At 48.2% G+C, this 19,400-nt stretch overlaps 2 protein-coding genes across 2 annotated transcripts; one reads left to right on the plus strand and one right to left on the minus strand.

Annotated features, from left to right (window-relative positions):
• Positions 1-11,242: 11,242 nt before the first annotated feature.
• Positions 11,243-12,639, plus strand: PtA15_4A592 (uncharacterized protein; the record flags this gene model as incomplete). The annotated part of the gene is made up of 9 exons (XM_053168492.1): positions 11,243-11,339; positions 11,427-11,459; positions 11,540-11,679; positions 11,760-11,814; positions 11,884-12,104; positions 12,192-12,301; positions 12,368-12,401; positions 12,496-12,540; positions 12,616-12,639. 9 exons carry the CDS (start codon positions 11,243-11,245, stop codon positions 12,637-12,639), a joined length of 759 nt encoding a protein of 252 aa, XP_053019696.1.
• A 2,283-nt stretch (positions 12,640-14,922) lies between these two features.
• PtA15_4A593 (uncharacterized protein) lies at positions 14,923-18,439 on the minus strand (the record flags this gene model as incomplete). The annotated part of the gene is made up of 5 exons (XM_053168493.1): positions 14,923-15,784; positions 15,864-16,100; positions 16,183-16,577; positions 16,663-17,472; positions 18,041-18,439. 5 exons carry the CDS (start codon positions 18,437-18,439, stop codon positions 14,923-14,925), a joined length of 2,703 nt encoding a protein of 900 aa, XP_053019697.1.
• Between the last annotated feature and the right edge of the window lie 961 nt (positions 18,440-19,400).

Here is a 19,400-nt window from a genome sequence, read left to right on the forward strand (position 1 = left end):
AGGATTCTGACCTGATCAGATAAAAACCAGCAGCTAAGAGAGGCGCTGTCGAGATCCTAGAGTCCGTGAGATCCGCGCTGAATTTGACGATTGATCCAATAGATCCGGAGATTTTCCTGCAGTTTCCTCGCCCTAGCTCCAATTGAATACATAGTAGTTTACCCTCATTGCGGAGACGACCTTTGGATGTGAGAAGTCGATCGGGGCCTACTCCTGTTCGCCTCTGCGCATAACTTAGATTCACCTTGCCGGTTGTGATCAAAAAGCAAAACGATTTGCTGGTATTGATGTGCGGGACCGAACCCTCACAAGTGTTGATAAAGTCGTAAGAAGAGAGAAGGTCGAGGGGGATTAAAGCCCTGTTTCCGCCTCGAGTGACATTCAAAAGCTTTGGATGGTTGGGCAGTTGAACGAAAACCGTTGTAAGACGTTGCGGAACCTCAATTAGGGGCTCGGAAAGATCCAGGCGGAGGACTTTCTCTCCTACATCAGCAGGGCGACTTTCCTTCTTGACCAAAGGCGCCATCGTCGACGGCTTGAAATCTAACATCTGAGTGATTTCGAGTTCCATGCTAGATCGAAGGCCTCCATCCAAAGAATCCATCTGATTATTTGGGGCCTGTCCTGCTAAGCAAGATTCCAAAGGAAAAGAGGAAGGACTGGACGACGACGTCGATTCTGACTGGACGACTTCTGGATGACTGAACTCTTCAGTCAATTGCTTGAAGATCTCGGAATTAGCGCTCCTATCTTCCTCCATATCAGGGATTGTACACGCGGACACCTCAACAAAACCAAGGCCTGGAGGAAAGGCCAAAGGAAGAAATTCCATATAATGCAGCTTCTTAGCTGATTCGGTAGCCATACGCGTAAACTCCTTTAAGGGACCGAGACCTGGAGGGAAGGACGCAGAGAGAACCTTGGATGACTTGAAATTTTCATATTGTTCTCGAGCGGGATTGTGTTGATTGACTCGAGCAAAAGGATCGAATGCGACTACGGCGGGAGGATCAATGACAAAGGGTTGCCAGCTTCCGCAACTCACATTCAACCTGACCGGCGGCTGTGAGAGCTGGGAGAAAGTGTGATTTGACTCTGCATGTGCCTGATCAGAAGGCTCCGATTCGACGTCCCAATCTTCTTTATTTAATTCAAGAAATTCTTCGGGTAAGACGTCCCCAAACCGAGTTGCAGATGGCTCCAAACGAGTAGTAATAGTCGCTGGTGGTGGTCGATCGGTCTCTTCCAACGAACTAGATGAGCTGAGCAATGAACATCGATAAGCCAGACAGAACGCTTTGTGTGCAAGGGTTTGAATTCCTTCTTCATCAATGTTTTCATCCTTGAGCAAATAGCAGGCAATTGATTCGAACGATTGACAAAAACTTGGGTAATCTTCAACGGGAGAGATCCCTTCCCTCGCCGACCAGTGCAAAAGCAAGTCTTCCAAGTCCTGAACCGTGAACTGAGCAACATCCTCTCGTCCCCAGTACAAAAGCATTGAGGCCTTGAGCCTCTCCCAATCATGATCCTCGAATCCATCCAGCGCCTCGACAACGTCCATCAACTCGTCCGTACGCATGAAGAAACAAATTTGATGGGCCATGTCGTAGTCGGACGCTCCATCCAGCTCTGCTGCGAGCTGATAGGAATCCAAGAACCGTTCAACATTCGTGCCATCGAAACCAAAGTCCTGATCCTGTGGTTGGATCTTGACCATCACGTGCCGTCGAACAAGCTCCTAAAAAAAACCACGATTCCGAGAGGCTCACAGCAGTGGCAACGTAATGCTTTCGACTATGTAGTAGGAGCCCTCGGAGGTGCACGATTGGAGGAACTTACTTTTATCCTCTTCTGCCTCCGCTGCTGAACACAAAAAGAAACTTTAAATGAAGACAAAGACCGCCAAGCGTCTCGAAACCGTTCAAATCGGCGAGACTGTAAATCTTGAGGTCGCTGGTTCGATCCCGGCTCGGGGGACCAAATGAGGAACTCTGGCCGGTGCTAGGCCGGCAGCAGTTCGTGGAGGGGAAAAGGAAAATGAAAGTCTGAGATATGTATGCCCTCCGGTTATGATTGGCCGTAAAAGAGCGCAGTGAGTCGTGTAGCGTTGAGTAGGGATTGATTTTACGAGGCTGGAGTTGCGCGTCGGCGGTGTTTGTGTTGAGAAGGGGGCCGGGGATACTGCCGGCGGGATGAGGGATGTGATCTAAACCAGTAATGTGGAGGAGATCGGCGTTTTGCGGGGTAAAGAACTTAAAGACGTGAGATTCGGGCAGACAAGTGCCAAGACGTGAACTTTGAATTTTGATGGTTAACTGAGAATTTTATGGTTCAGAGTGGGTCCATGCCGCTCCAAAGCCTGAGTTCAAACTGAACTCAAACCTTGGAGTTGGTGACATGTAGCAGACATCTCATCACAACCTAGCGCGCACGCGCGCGCTACAACAAACAAAACAGCAGACACAAAACAAAACAAAAGGAAACAAGACAAAAACCAACCCTCCTCATCCAAACCCTATCCAACGCGCGCAGAATGAAAGAGGAAAATAACAAAACATGATGAAAGTGAAATAGAAAGGGAACAAAGACATAAAAACAGAAACAAAAAGAAAGAAGGAAAAGAAAACCTGAAACGTCTTGAGGATGCGCGCCACACCGCGCCATTGAATCTTGAGGAAGCCTTGAGGGCCGGAAAATTGAAGTCTTGATGTCTTGAATCCTGACGTCCTCTGGCGCGCGCCATGCGCGGAAAAAAGCTTGATCCTACGCGTGTACCAGATTGTCCACCACAATGGGTGTACTACGGTGAAACTTGGGTTGAGGCAGGTGACAGCTGGGTTACTGGGGCTGGCCGTGTGATAGGTGTCCATGAGGTGTAACTTCCACACCAGAGGGGGCCCAGGGGTGCTTCCAGTGGTGTCTAGGGGTGAGATTGGCCGTAGAATCCATTTCTGGGGTCCATTTGGTGGTATCTTGAGGCCTAGTATGTATGAGTAATTATGTGGCATAGAAAAAATGTTTTATTTTTCCACTTTTCCGTCTACCACAATGCACTACCAATACAATGTATCAAAGGCACCAATACATCATTTCAAAGCTCAATGTAGCACATTGGCCCCTCAATAAATAAATTCCAAAAAAAACTGTAGTGCATTGGCGTGCTGTTATACAAAACAAAACTTCCTGTGTAACGGAGCGGGTGCATGTTACAATACTGTTACAGTGTAGCTTTGATACATTAAGATACACTACACACCGCTACAAATAAATTTAATTGTAATGGTTAAATCATTGCTTCCCAAGAGGAGCCTCCCACCAAGCCTAAATGTTCTTTCAGCATAAGGAAACAATAGTTTTAGGAAGGTATCACAACCCATTTTGAAATGGGTTGGCCTAAAGGCACGCCAAAAAATTACTCAAAGCACGCCATGTTTTTGGCGTGCGGGGTTGGGTGCGCCAAGAAAATTGGTGTGAACTTCCAAAAAAAGCCAATTTATTGGCGCTCTGGGCCGTGTACGCCAACATTTGTGGCGTTTGGGTCCCAGCTCAGGGTGTAAATGGGTCGGGCTGACCCAAAACCAACCCAAGACCCGTCGGGTTTTGGGTCGGGTTCAGGCACGTTCTTAAAGAAAATGGCATGACCCAAACCCAACCCGACCCGTCTTGTAAAATCATCGGGTTGGGTCCGGGCAGCCTATTTCCTAATTGGGTCAGCCTGCAACCCAAATATAGCGCCTCCAACAGTCAAGTTGGGGGGTTTTGGCGCCTAATAGGTTGGGTTGACCCAAGACCCAAGCAGACCCAACCCAAAAAAGTATGACATCGGGTTGGGTTTGGGCAGCATATTTTAAAATCTGCCCCGGCCCAACCCAACCCGCGCTAAACGTTGGGTTGGGTTTGGGTGCTGTTTTTTGAACCGAACCCGACCATTTTACACCCTGAGTCCCAGCACACCAATTGTGCAGGTAAAATTGGTGTGCTGGCCTCAGGACGCCAAGAATTGGGGCATAGAAAATTGGCACGCCCACCCTTTTGGTGTGTGACCAATCTACAAGCCCAATAAAATGGGGTGCTCACAACATTTTGCGAAGAGGGAAGTTCCTCCCTGCGAGCTGGTATGTGTATACCAACTCACCAAGAGGGACTCTCCTTCTGGCGAGCTGGTATGCGTATACCAGCTCGCCAAGAGGAAATCCCCTCCCGGCGAGCTGGTATGCACATACCAGCTCTCCAAGAGGGGAATCTCCTCCCGGTGAACTCCTCTCTTGGTGAGCTGTTTGTGTATACCAGCTCTCCTAGAGGGACTCTCCCCCCGGCAAGCTGGTATACATATACCAGCTTTCCGGGATGGGATAGTTCTTGGAGGGACTCTCCTCCCAAAGATTTCTCTTGGAGAGCTGGTAAAAATCCATCTCCAGGCGATCTAGCAAACTAGAAGAACACCCTTCCTTTGGGCTGGCTCTCCGGGAGGAATATGTACCTCTTGGCAAGCTAGACCTTTGAACGGCCCACCAAGGGTGTTAATCCCAGCGAGCTGGTCAAAGTTCAGCTCTCCATGAGGTAAGTATTCCTCTTGAAGAGCTGGATTTGTACCAGCTCTCCAGGAGTTTATGTACCTCTCCAGCTTGCCAAGAGCTCTCCAGGCAAGGAAAAATTACCTCCACCTCACTGAGAGCTCTTGACAATCTGGAATTTTAATGGAGTGCCAGAATTGGTGTGCTAAGCCTGGGGACGCCAAAAATGCTGGCGTGCCCAGCTGGTATACGCCAACATTTTTTGGGGGATTGGCGTCTCCAGTCCCGTATGCCTGCAGACTTGGCGTATGAGAGTTCTCACACCATTCTTTTTGGCGTAGTTGAGCCACACACCATTCAAATATGGTGTGGCTTCCCTGAGCATGCCTTTTTGGCGTGCTCCAAGTAAAGTTTTGGTGTGCCTTCAGGCTGACCCTTTTGAAATCCACATAACATGAAACCCTCTAATAGGTTAATTAGGTTAATCTTGGCTATACTCATTTTGAGTCCTAGTTTGGGAGCTGCAGCACCTTTTAGCAAGGGATCCTACAGGATGCTTTGCCTCTCCAGTAGGCCTGCACAAAAACAGTTTGATGAAATGGACATCTTAAAACCAGGCAAACTCTGGTTGAGGTTTCTCAGCTTGGCCTGTATTTTATGACTTTCAATATACTATTATACATGTGAATAATTTGTCAATTTTGGCCAATCCACCAAACCCTGAACACTAATGATCAATGAAATAATGGTGTTTGGAGATATTAGGATTGACAGATTTAGAAATTGGGAAATCCAAAACAAAACTGCAGAAAAAAACTAGAGATCGCCAAGTGGACCCGTGCTCGGGTACCCGGGACCCGCGGGTGGGTACCCGCCACATGGCGTTGGGTACCTGCGCGCGGGTGCCGTGTACGGGTCCGGGTGCGGGATTTTGGGCAAAAAAGCACCAGGTACCCAGATACCCGCCAAAAATACCCGCGGCAGGCGGGTCTTCCAGGTACCCGGGTACCTGCTGTTACAGTCACCGAGGGGGTTGATTCCTCAAGATGACCGGGACAGATCCTGGTCATCAAGGGGAATCAGCCCTCTCGATGACCGGGCCAGATCCCGGTCATCGAGAGGAAACAACCCTCTCGATGACCGGGACAGAACCTGGTCATCGAGAGAAAACAATACTCTCAATGACCGGGACAGGACCCGGTCATCAAGAGGAAACAACCCTCCCAATGACTGGGACAGAGCCCGGTCATTGAGAGGAACCATCACTCCTGATGAACAGTCTGTAGCTGTCATTGAGTGAGGGTGTTGGATAAAAAAAAGCACAAGTACCCGCGGTACCCGCAAAAAGTACCGCCGGTACCCGCCCGCGGGTGCCATGTACGGGTACGGGTGTCTGAATATCACGAAAAACACCGCGGGTACCCGGGTCCACTTGGCAATCTCCAAAAAAAACAGTCACACTGTGTCTGGGGAGGGTAAATATCTCCCAAAGTTCCCCAATAAAAGAGTTGAATTTTATATTCTTGATAGTTTGGGCTGAAGCTTGAGCTAAAAGGATGAATGTCAGCCTCAGAGTCAGCACAGCTGACCTAAAGTCTGCCTTTTCTACACTCTTACATATGAATCACTTCATTTTTTTTAATCTTAAGAGTTACACTTATTTTGACTTCATATTCTGTTTTTGCTTGCAATTTTAACCCTAGTTACAATGTCAGGGTGCGTCTCTTATGTGATGGTACCCTGAATGAAATCGGCTACTCAGTTGATGAGACTTGCGCTGGCGAGGCAAACTAAACTTAAACTTCAGACCGGATTCTGTCTCAATTCTACCGTCGATGCGGGAAGAGGAGCCACACCTCTATAAGAGGGGCCCAGTAGAGCGGACTCTTACTGGAATCTAGAGGATTCTGGCGCCGAGGATAACAGAGAGAAGGAGAGGAGGAAACCTTTCTGGCTTACCTTGTCAGTGACTTACACAGACCAAGTGGTAGGCTAGAAAGGATGAACGCAAGGAGGTTGGGAGGAAAAGTGGGATAGAGATATGAGGGGAGGTTGTAGGAAGCAGATAAGTAGGATTTGAAGTGGTAGTTTAGTTGGAAAGGCCCCAATCGTTGGCAAACAACAATGTCGGCGGGCTTGGTACCAAATGAACTCTGGGGAAAACTCTCCTTGACTGAGAGCCCCGTACTATATGTGAGAAGTGATGGTTGGTTCTTCGACCTCCACTTCTCCAATCTTCTTGCCCGCTGTTAAGCGGGCATAATTCAACTCAACTAGACAACAGTTTCTGGGTGAGTCACCGCAGTGATCACTGCTTTATGGCTGACTTGCCCAGCCTTTGTAATCTAATTTCCGCGCTTCTTGCCGGAGGGCTGCCTGCGCGGCTTCTTTGTTGGCTCTCCATGCCGTCTGAACTAGCGGAGGGCTGACATACCACTTACCAATTTTTTGTAACTCCATTCCTTCCCTCAGTTCTTGAGTTGTGGCGCGCATGCGCAGTTGTGATGTGTAAGCGCTATCAGGCGCGCCAAATTACATGTACATATGTAATTACATAAGCAAACTGTGAAAATTTTTGGAGTCAGGATCCCCCCTTACCTGAGGAGGATCTACAGACTTCAGACACCCAGAACCACACCCCCAGATAACCCAGGATCACCACCAAAGAGGATACCACACTCCCAGTACACCTACCGTCACAGGCACCTAGGATATTGACAGTAAGTATCACTCTTTCACTGAATCTCAGAGGTACAACTCTGTGTCTCTTTGATTGCTCTCTATTTTTCTTGCTTCTGCCCAATCTTTGATCACAGGTCTTCTTAAATCTTGACCTCATAACCAAATGATTCTGCTGCTTCACATCCTTCTTTTTCTGTGGTTTTTGTAAGAAACAAACCACATAGGTTTCACTTTAAAGAACCTTGGCTATCCAGAGAGAAGTCCAAAAACTTGTGGCTGGATTAAACTTGTCTAATCCAGGAGCCCTCCACATTTCTTTGGTGAGAGGAGCAACAGTGGGCCAGCTACGCTAACCGTAGCGTTAGCGTGGCGTAGCGTAGCGGAATTCCGCTAAATTTTAGTGTAGCATTAGCGGATTGCGCCTTCTCTGCGCTAACGCTACGCGCAAAGGGTGCGTAGCTAATTTAGCTGTTAGCGTAGCGTTAGCGCAGATGCGCGCAATTGCGCTAACGCTACACACGCAGGGCGCAAAAGAGCGCGCGCTACGGTGCACCACAGTGTTTTTAGCTGAAAAAAGGCCTTTTTTCTCCGCTAAAAGCGCTGTAGCGTAGCGTAGCGTAGTGACTGTAGCGGCGCGCTAACACTAAAAAACAATTGGCGCCCTGTTAGCGCCGCTGAAACATAGCGCAGCGTAGCGGCGCTAACAGCGCGCTAACACTACTCAAAATGGGCGGGCGCTTTTTGCCGCTACGCTAACACCAAGTGGCCCTGTGGCGTAGTGTAGTGTAGCGGCCCACCGTTGAGAGGAGGCTGTTGCACTCTCTAGCACAGCTTGGCAGCACTCCCTTAAGGAGGTAGCATTGCCAGTGGAAGTTAGTACCCACCAGAATAATCTTGAATATCTTCTCATCTTGAATCTGTTCAGTTTCTCTCTCTCTCTAATATTTGTATTTTATTCATCCAAAGAAATCCAAACATTGCCCCCCATTTTCTTGTGTCCTGCTGTCACTATAGAGACTCAGGCTCACAAATACATGTCTCCTGGAGAGCTGGACTTTGACCAGCTTCCAAGAGGGATAATTGGACTCCAGAATTGTTCTGGAGTGGATGTGCCAAACAAACAAATGATAAATTTGATGGTGGCATAATTAGTTGTATGACACTCAAAATTCATTTTGAGTGTTATGTAATTTATTATGCAATTTACAATATCATACCAGGCGCCCAAGCAGGGCCTTATTAGAGATGGCCACTTTGAACTCACTGCAAGTATCCACTATCCGCTGGTGGGTATCCCCTCAGGCAAGCAGGTATCTGCCAGCGGATGTGAACGTCTGAAATTGTGGGAAAATCAAGTTGGTATCTGGATATTGGTCAGCCACATCTGCTTGCTTCCGCAGGTTCTTTGTGACCACCAGCTGTGCAGCACACAATTCCCGGCTGGTACATATCCTTTGAAAGGCATCACATATCCTCCAACAGCCACCACATATCCCCCAACAGCCACCCCATATCCTCATAGCTACATCACGAACCAACATACAAGGCTCTGCCAACAGCTCTCAGAAGAAAAATCTGAAAGGCAGCTGTGGAATCAAACAATGAACAGGACAATGACAACTCAACAACCCCAAGCCCTACAACTGGGGGAACTGATTTGACCAATTAGCAGTGTCTTGGTCAGTTTTGAATAAATTTATCTTACATCCCTGAATGTAGAAAATGCAGAGAGACTCACACATAATCAAGTCAGTTCAGAGTAATCTTATAATTATCATCTGCCAGAGCTTTCCAACCAACAGGATAAATTCAGATGTTATATGATCCCTTGGAAATTTAATGTGTAAGGCCCCGTTTGGCACCAATACAAATACAGGTGATATAATTGCTGATTAATTCAATAAAAAATACAAAATTCATATGAAGCAATATAATGGTATTATGGTGCTCAAGATGGCTGAATCAGTTGAATCCAAGTTATCATTTGAAGAGACCAGCAATGTAGGTTGCCTACAAAAAGAATTGGAGGCTTTATGTTGAATTTTGTATTTTTTATTGAATTAATCAGCAATTATATCACCTATATTTATATGGGTGCCAAACGGGGCCTAAAAGTGTTTCTTCTTTTAATTTCAGAGAAGTAAAAAATCTAAGGAGGTGAATCTCAGGTGTGGTAGAACTATTAATTAACCCAATTGTGCAGTAATTTCCTTGCTCATGCTGGCCAATGTCTGAGGAAGAAGCAAATACCCTTTCATAACAAGACACTTGCACTGCAGAGGTTGGGTTGTCTGGCACAGGGGTGTAAATGTTCAATGAAGTGAAAAGAATTGTGTGTTATGGGATTTGAACCCATGACCTTCTACATTCATGAGAGCTGCTCTAATACCACTGAGCTAAACACACATTGGTCTTACAGGTAACTGTTGGATGATACAATGATAAGGCTCAGCCACAAATATTGGGCATGAAGCACATATTCCATCAATTCCAACAGGGGGAAATTGAACCGGGGGAGGTAGCTGTTATTTTTGTTTGATTTTTCTTACTCATCTGACCAGTTGTGTCTCCTTAGGTTTTGCAACAATGTGCTATTTGGTGTGCCAAGGAAGTAAAACTGTTTTCAGCCTTGGAAGAACCCAGCTTGATTAATATACTTCATCCAACAATCCTCCAGCATCTCCCCAATTGAAAGATGGTTTCACAGGACATTCACATGTTATACTTGTCCGTTCAGGATGAATTATACCGCAAATTAAAGGTGTGCCTATTTCTTTTTCTAAGGATTACCAAGTGAACCCGGGTGCGGGTACTGCCTGGTTTTTTTGCCCAAAACAGATGTGCCTTCTCAATGACCGGTGTGTTCCGGTCATTGAGAGGGAGGTGTGCCTTCTTGATGACTGGTGTGGGCCGGTCATCAAGAGGGATGTGTGCTGGTCATCGAGGGGGTTGTGTACATACCCTCTGGATGACCAGCACGGACCATCAAGAGGGGTGCTGCGGCACCTTTGTTATCTTACCCCCGCAGATGTTGGTTTAGACCCAAAAAGTCTAGATTTTTGCAGGGAAATCTAGCTTTTTTGGGCTCTTGAATGAGCCTCCCAGAAGGGATCAAGACTTGATCCCTTCTGGGAGGCTCGCAGATCTTGACGGAAATTCATCCAATGGCTAGCAGGAGATCTAGGATGCTTCAGACCTTTGAATATTTCTAGAGCTCGGGTTCCCCCGTGGACCTACCAAAAATCTGAAATCTGGGGGGTCAGATCTGACTTTCCAGATCAACAGGAGGTCCTCCAGATAATTAAAATTTTATCTTTGCGTGCTTCAACTGGCTTCAAGGGGGATGTATTTATTAACGGAATTCTGAAGGTTCTCAAGTCACAGCAAATCGATAGAAATTATTGCTTGATACCAGTCAATTTGTTAAGGAAAGTCTGGGGGACATAATCCAAGCGTTACTGGTCAAGAGATATCACCTATACATCGGTCCAACTTCCAAGGCTCACCTCAACGCTGTGCATATGTAACTACCGGAAGGAAAACCTGACGAACTGGAGGATGTGCGAGGTAAAGCGCTGTGTCATTGTCGTTTTCGCGGCAATAAGTCTCACTTATATGCTTGTGCTGATTTGATCTTGGCAAAAGGGTTTCCGGTGAGGTGCAGTGTAGAACACCTGACATCCACCAAGCTCCTCTAGGGGCTCATGAGTCATATCCACGGCCCGTTTTAAATTTCCTGCTGTGTGCATATGAACAGAAGTTTTTTACACCGGTGGTGGTCGAATTTGAAGGTCAGGTTGGCTGGGAATGCACAGGCTTGGCTTTCATCATGGAATCTGTGTCTGTGGAATATGAAGCATGGCTCACAATTCCGCTGGAATGGTTCGTGTCCCGTTCCGCTGGCAGGCATTTGGGATAAATAGCAGCTGGTTCTTGCTATCATCCACCTCACTCTTCATCCGCCTTCAGTGAGCTGAAAAACAATTGACACTTCAGAAAAAAAGCTTCTTACTTCACCGACTCAATTTTTATCCAACTCTACAATGAAGCAAGCTTTTGTGTTCATCGCTCAGCTGTTCTTAGCTTCCAGTATCGCCGCAAGAACATTCACCATAAAAAATAACTGCCCTTTCACCATTTGTTGAGTCCCCTTTCAAGGTATCCTTGATTTGATCCGCGTCTCAATCTTATGATATCTTAAATTGCTCTCACATGAATGCATAATAGGGCCAGCTCATTTTACCAACCCGGACTCGCCTGGTGAGTTTTGCTGGCAAGATTTGTCAATGGCAGCATCGAAGTTTTTCCTGATTTTTTTTTTGTATTCTCTCATCGAACAGCCAGACTTACCAGTCAACCCGCCGGTTGGGAAGCTCAACAGTCCAGCCAAAAGAGCTTTCAAGTCCCCGATGGTTGGGCCGGAAGATTCTGGGGAAGAAGAAACTGTGACTTCTCCAAACCCGGTCCCACCTCTTGTGCGGTAAGATATCGCGCTTCAACCCACACGTTGATGTAGATGTCTAATGGGTTTCTGATTCTTTTGTCGATTTTCTACTTAAGACTGGAGGTTGTAACGGAGGACTGGTGTGCGATTCAAACACTGGTTCGGGAGTTCGTAAGTGATAGTTATAGGCTCAGCGGCGTCTTGAAGATTACGTTGGTACTCAAATTTGTTTTTCTTCAGCCCCGGCAACTCTTGCGGAGTTCAAGTTGAATGGTGATGGCGGAAAAGACTACTATGATGTTTCGAACGTCGATGGCAGCAACCTTCCAGTGCTCATCAGCAACAACAAGGGTTGTCCGAGCCCCTCCTGTGGAAAGGACTTGAATCCTGGCTGTCCCGATGATCGATTGAAAGTGAGAGATGGTAACGGGGTGACCATCGGCTGTCTTTCAGCGTGTCAGGTTTGTCAAATGAACATCGCCACATCAACCGCTTGCCTCTTCGAAAGACAAATATATAACTGTTTGTTGAATTTTCTGAGGAAACAGGCAAACTTGGATGGAAACCACGGTGATTCAGCAAACTGCTGCACTGGCAGTCACAACACACCGGCCACCTGTCCCAAGGATGGAGTCCAATACTACAACTTTTTTAAGGGGTCAGTAGCATTTTTTTCCCTTTGGGCCGAGTGGAAGCTGATCAACTTTGACAATGGCACTTACAGCAACTGCCCAGACGCTTATGCTTATGCCTACGATGTACGGATCACATTTTCTCAACAAAAATACTTGATGTGAGGAGCTCACGCAAAGACAATACTTCCATTTCGTTTTCCAAACTTCACTAAAACAGGAAAGCAGCCAAAGTGCGCTCTGGACTTGCAATCAACCTGCAGACGTAAGTGTTTAAATTGATTAAGTTACCCTTTGATTTGTACATTAACTGATGATTTGCTATTTTCTATAAATCCAGTACACCGTCACATTCTGCCCCTAAATGGAGCCGTACTCACGTACCAGAGCCAATCGCCTCCGTCAAACCCAAAAGGGGGTAGTGTTACTTTTGGTGCATGTTTCTCAAAGAGTAGCCTTTTCCTTTTCCTATCTGTCTCGAATCGCCTCCAAGGACGCCGAAAATATGTTATAGCTGTGTACTATTATTAGTCTCCTCGACTCAAGTGAAATGCAAATGGTACTTTCTTTCGAAAACAGTGGCCTTAAGATTGAGGATGCCGGGAGCCCAATAACATGAGAGTCAAAAGACGCCCAATCCCAATTGTGTTTCTTGGTACGTGCCACGAGTCGAAGGGACTTTTAAATCTCCAAGCCGTGTCATGCTTTCAGAGTATAAGACACTCAGGGGAGTGAATGCAGATCTGACGGAAAGAAATGTGTCACGGGTAAGCTCATGTACGCTCGGTATCGGTCCAATCTCGGTGATTGATTACGCTTACCTGACGGAAAGAAATGCGTCACGGGTAAGCTCATGTACGCTCGGTATCGGTCCAATCTCGGTGATTGATTACGCTTACCTGACGGAAAGAAATGCGTCACGGGTAAGCTCATGTACGCTCGGTATCGGTCCAATCTCGGTGAGGAAAAGAGAGGACCGGTACCGGGTGCAATGATTAGACTAAGTACAAGAGCTGCACAGCCGCAGTTATGCATGTATGTACAATGGTTGATATATGCATAACTCTAGCCTAAGATGATTAAAGTTTACCACCTTGGTCATCCCGGCCTCCAACACAGAGCATCTCCAACGGACTCGCTAAAGCGGGACTCGCGACCCCAATTTAGCGAGTCGGGCGAGTTTTCGGGGTCCAACGGACTCGCTACACGACTCGCCAAACGCCTCCCGAGTCGCCTCAACTCGCCACAGCCCTCCACTTGTGGCGAGTCTGCTCCAACCCGACACTCGGCCCTCGTGGGCCGCACCTCGCACCAGCTCGCACCCCACGCACACTATACCGCACGCTACCTCACCTACCGGCCGATCCTCTTTTCATTCAATTGGATCTCGCTGCCGATGACCGATCATCAATAGGATGACCGGGCATCGATGCCCATGACCGGTCATCAATAGGATGACCGGTCATCAAGACCGATGACCGAGCATCAAGACTGATGACCGGTCATCGAAACCGATGCCCGGGCATCAAGACTGATGGCCGGTCATCAAGACCGGAGACCGGGAATCGAGACTGATGACCGGTCATCAAGACCGATGACCGGGCATCGAGAATGATGACCATGACTGGATATCCTATCGATGACCGGGCATGATGCACATGGCCGGTCATTGAAAGGATGACCGGCGGGTGTTCGAGAATCGGAAGGATGACCAGAAGGTGGTCATCTGTCTGTGTGGCTCGACGGGCGAGTTGTGGTATTGCCGACGATAAGTTGGTCCCGAGCTTAACAAAGCCTCACTGTGAGAGCCCCGAAGGGGCAGCCCCGCAGGGTCTCCGTCTCACAGAGACGGGAGGTCGCACTTCGTGCGAGGCGCTTCGCGCCCCTGCCCCCCGGCAGGCGAGGGACTTGTGCTAAGTTCGAGTTGGTCCAGCCTCTTGTCGGGTCTCTATTGCTGGCGAGTCCGCTGTGGACCAAGCCTGGGATACCCCGTTTACATGTGGTCCAGGGCCGCGACCCAGGGTCTGCGCGATCCAGGGACCGTTGGAGATGCTCTCAGACATCAGTGCAGCCTTCACAAGTAGCAAGTTCCGGGACATTTGAGGCGAGTCAAGGGTATACCATACCCTCACCGCCACGCACTCACGGCTGACAAGGACCTCTCAAGTAGAGAAAATTTTGCAGCTGTCCTTCACCTTCCACCTCTCAGTGGCTCTTGGCCACAAAACCTCTGCAACCCTATCTGCACACGAAGAATTCTACTACGTGAGAGACCGTGGATTTCAGATCTTTTGGACTACAAAGGAACGTTACCAAACGGTATTTTTGAAGGTTATTTCCGCAACCTTCTTTTTGATACAAAGAACCGAAACTGTATCTTGAGGGTCTCACGACATCCCAGCTCCCTGGTAGTTCATCCACGCCGCAAGGATGTTGTACAGAAAGACTTTGGCACTTTTCCATCCCGCGGATGGGGCTGTGCCCTTTTCCGAGTTCTTCTTACAGCATTGGGTATAGTGAGAAAAGCTGATGGATGATTGCGGCTAGATGATGATAGTGTACAACAAGCAGGAAAAAAAGAATGATCCGAGAGGTTGAAGGTTTGGAGTGACTAGGAAGAGGTAGATGATTAAGATGGAGTGACGGCTCATCCTAGCCCTGCTAATGATTGAATGCGGGTAGCTTCTTCGTCGCTGAGCAGGCATTGGAGGTAGGTTTTGTGGATGTTCTTGGCCAAGGCACTGTACAGTTGCTTTTGACGTTTCTGCCATGCGTTGATCTGCTCTTGTACGACATAACATTTCACGACGATTAACGTTAAAGGACTGCCACCACGTTCGGTTTCGCAAGTACAGGCAATCCGCTCGCGAGTGATTTGTTTCTCCAAGTGGGTTCGTTTTGCTTGGACTTTCCGGAAACGACCCACACGTTGGGAATTCGTTCGCAGGAATTTGTTGAGCTCGCCACAGTCTGGACATCCACAATGCACTTGAGGGTTTTGGGCCAATACACTTCCTGGTCCGCAAGGGATTGCTCCGACAGTTTTATCATCCAAGTGTTTGATAAAGTGACGTGTCAGCTGCTGATAAACCGGTGCGTTGAGCGAGACGGAGCGAGAGACTAGAGCGGGGATGAGTTGATAGAGAAAGGGCATCCAAAAGTCGCGCATGTGTTCCGTGGAGTAAGTTTTACATTGCGCAATGATTGCTTGAATAAATGAACTCGCTCCATCGGTTCCCATCTCAAAGAGATCGCAGGCGAACTGCACCAGATCCTGCGGAGTGATCAAGAGGCCGGTGCAATGTGACCAAGTAGATCCGTTCGGGGTAATGATCTCGGAGAGCTTCCTCTGGCGGTTGAAAACATGCAAGCTAAGGTTTCGGTAGAGTTCCACGGTGTTCGGGTTTGGGCGATATGTCCCTATCCCTTGAGTTTTGAGCCGAGAAAGCAATCCGAGTAGGAATGCGATAGAATGGGCATGTGTAAAGTGCTCGAATATGGAGGTAAGACTGGGTAGGTCGGAGAAAAATAGACGTCTCAGACATTTCAGATCATCAAAGATATGAGTATCATGGATTGAATACTTACAGCACAGGTGCGGATGCTTCATTGACATGAAAGAGGGCAGACATAACCAAGTCTACATCGCTTCTCTCGGGTCTCTGGGTGGTCTTGAGGAAGGTTTGGATGCAGCGATGTATCTGGTCTTGCGCCCAGCTAGAGCTTGCGAGTGTTGCGGCGTCGCCCGCTGAATTTATTGAAAGCTTCGCAATAATGTCGATCCGATCCGCCACCGATGGGTAGCCCTCAATAACTGATGGTAACCTACGAGACATCCAAACAAGACACGCGTTAGCTGCTGATTTGATCAATGATGATGACCCAGTTAGGTTTCATAGCTACTTACCATCCCTGGTACTTCTCAATGCGCTCTGATTCTGGAAGTGTGGCGAACCATTCCTGGACCCAGTCAAAAAAATCAATTGGCAGGGCGCCATTGTGGCGGGATCCGACCGCCCGAAATAGTTTGAGGTGATTGCATTGAAGGGCAGTCTTCAGGATATCGGTTGGTGTACCTCGACAGATGGCACCGTCGGGCGCCGATTCGTAGAGTGCGGACATTGCATCAAGCAGTGCGTTGCGATCTGAAGGGTGGGAAAGAACTTTTTGGATGTAGTCTAAGGCTGCGTCCAAGTTGTTTCTGGATTTGGACGATGTGCTTTGGGCTAGAAACTCTCCTAGTTTTGCACGTGGAACAATAAGCAACGCTGAGCGGCGATACCAATGGGTGGCAGAGGGACCCTGGAAGAGTGAGTGGGCTTTCGATTAGTTGCTCTCTTTCTTGAAGGTTAGCCAGAAAGACAACTCTTAAGGAAGGTAGACATACCGAATTTCCCATGTAAGGTTCGTATTCCTCCTGGTCAATCTTCGCTGACTCGAAAGGATCGGCGACTAGACAGCAGCCGGTATCAAAGGGGAACTCGCTGGCGAGGGTGGCGCCATCGAGCGTACAAAGTGACAGCACAGTGTATTCAGTATCGAATATATCGGTCATTTTGTGATGGCCGGTCTCCTCTCGCTCATCCTCCTCGTCCGTGTCATTAGAGTCGGAGTAGTAATCTTCTTCGACGCATCCCCAGCCGCGGTAGCCGCGGCGATGTTCGGGCCCGGTGAACTCAACACCTCCATTTAGTTCTTTCTCCAATAACACCAGGAAGATTTCGAAGGGAAGTTCGCGTGTCAATTGTTGTAAGGCGTGTACGCGCGCCGAGTCCTTGGCCTTGAGCGCGTTGAGAGACACGGAAGCTTCGGTGTATTCGTGATCGAGAGTATGATAGAGGTGACTTGGCGCGTTGTTGTTAGACAAGTCTCGCAGCCAGCGTTGGAGTGCGTTTTTGAGTGGTTCCTTTTGCAAGCCAAGTGCACCAGCTGCTGGGCGGGTTTGATCGGGCCAGGTGGCGAGGTTGTAAGTCAAGACGCACCGATAGCCGGACTGAACTGGCAAAACCTCATGGGACACATCCGAATACCAGCACGCGAATGACTGAGGTGCGTCTGATGTGCTCAAAACCATCACTTCGCCGTTATGTCTCGCGACGACTTCACCGCCGGTATGCGCTGATGGCAAACAGATTATCATCGTCCCAAACATGCCCGGAGTCTTTTCAGTGCTATGCATTCCCGTTATAACTAAAACCTGTGTGTGTCAGTTGCCGGGTTGACAATCAGGTATGCAGCAGAATGAGTTTATTTTTTTTATTTGTAAAAAGTGCCTCTTACTCGGTATGGGGCTTGAACATGGCCCCCGTTTGTAGTCGGGCAGGCTACAAGGCTATGAAAATGGGCCTGCGGCGGAGCAAAGCTACACGCGGCTAAATGACAAAGAAGAGGTGTCTGGATTTCCAACGACAGGGGATGCATGCGGGAAACAGACATACAAGAGAGGCCCTTTTATAAGGGCCGACAATGGAAAAGAGAACCAAACAACAAGAAGAAAACGATGAATGATAATTCAACGGTACAGACAATATGGGCGTGTACAGGTCACGCCTTGTCTGAGAAAAGAAAGAAGAAACGAAACCAACAACCCCTTGCGTGCAGTACGCAGGGGCTTCGGCACCTCTAACTCCTGGCTCGTGCGGAGCCGGAGCCGGAGCCGGAAAAACCTAACACGCGTACAGCGCGCCCCTAGTATGGGCGCCTGTCGCGTAGCCAATTGTAGCACGGCTACACGTTTCATATATAAGCATCTTGTATAGTTCGACTCGAATTGGCCCGTTGATGCCTAGTTTGCTTGCGACGACCTTACTCAAGTCGAGCAGATAACCTTGCCATGTGGGGTCGAGGAAGAACAGCTGATCACCGTTGATTTCCCATGTGTTACGGACGGATAAGTCAACGAGTGTCTCGCTTCTGCGGCCGTATGGAGCCTGGTGTGCTTTCTTGATAAGGTTCCGAATCTGCCCTTCGCCGAGAGGCATGGTGATCTGCCCGACTCCATCAACAAATAGGCCGGCAGGTGGGGTTGTCGGAAGCGCCTCCCATGCCGCAAACGATCCAGGAGCGGTGATGGCTTCGAAAGACTGGAGCAAGCGAGCTTTTAAATCGACGTGCTGAGGTGGTTGGGGGGCTCTTCCATGGACGAAGAAGGAATAATCGACCATGCTGGGTAATGAAGGTAGAGTGAAGGAAGCTTAAAATAAAAGTGCTTGCCGCCATCTGGAGACAGCCGAGCTGGGCTTGTGGGTCACTTCAGCATGCCCAGCGGGGGCTCTAAACTGCGGCTGTATCAAAACTTGACCCCCACCCGGGGGGCTAAAATTGGGCGCTATTAAAGCTGGTCGCAATCACTGCAAAAAAACGGTGTCAACTGTGAGCAGTTGACATGCGGAAACGCCAAGGAAGCTTGTGGTGTTACTCCAACCTTCCTCAAAGTTCAACTCAACCCAAGCTTCAATGCCCAGTCACTGTGCACATTGCACGGTGACTGTGCTTCTGTAATCAGCCAGAGTTACAATGGCAGCATGGCTGGAGTATCCTGCATGTCAACTGTGAGCAGTTGACCCAGCTTCTTTTGCAGTGAATCACATTGCGTTGACTGGAGGGAGGGACTTGACCAACTCAACGGACGTACAGGCTGACAGCATTTTGTTTTTTGGTGGGGATTTTTTTTAAAACTGCTCTCACCCACCCATCCTTTTCTGGACCAATTTCATTCTTGTTTGGATTTCTTCTTCACAAATTTTACACATTTTCCAGGTTCTCTCTTGACTCCAAGTTTCCCAAAAGCTTAATGAGAAAACAAAAAAGCAATAAAAATACAGGGCTTTGGCGGGGTGCGCTTGATGGACTTTTCCTTTGTGATCCACTCTATTTCTTCAAAGATGCAACTTTTCAAAAAATAAAAGAGGGATGGAGATGGAGGCCAGGGGGTCTGAAATTATAGCAGAGAACTGATACTCATTGTCTCTGAGTCAGGGAAGCTCCTTTCCTTTTATTCCTGCTGTCTTTCCTCTGCTTCTTCTCTCAGACAGAACAGATACTCATTCTCTCTGAGCCAGCCTTGCAATCCAAAGTCCCCCTGTTTGGTCCTAGAAGCTCTTTCCTGGCCTTGCCGCTCCGTCT

The sequence above is a fragment of the Puccinia triticina genome, chromosome 4A, assembly GCF_026914185.1.
Source record: "Puccinia triticina chromosome 4A, complete sequence".
NCBI lineage: Eukaryota > Fungi > Basidiomycota > Pucciniomycetes > Pucciniales > Pucciniaceae > Puccinia > Puccinia triticina.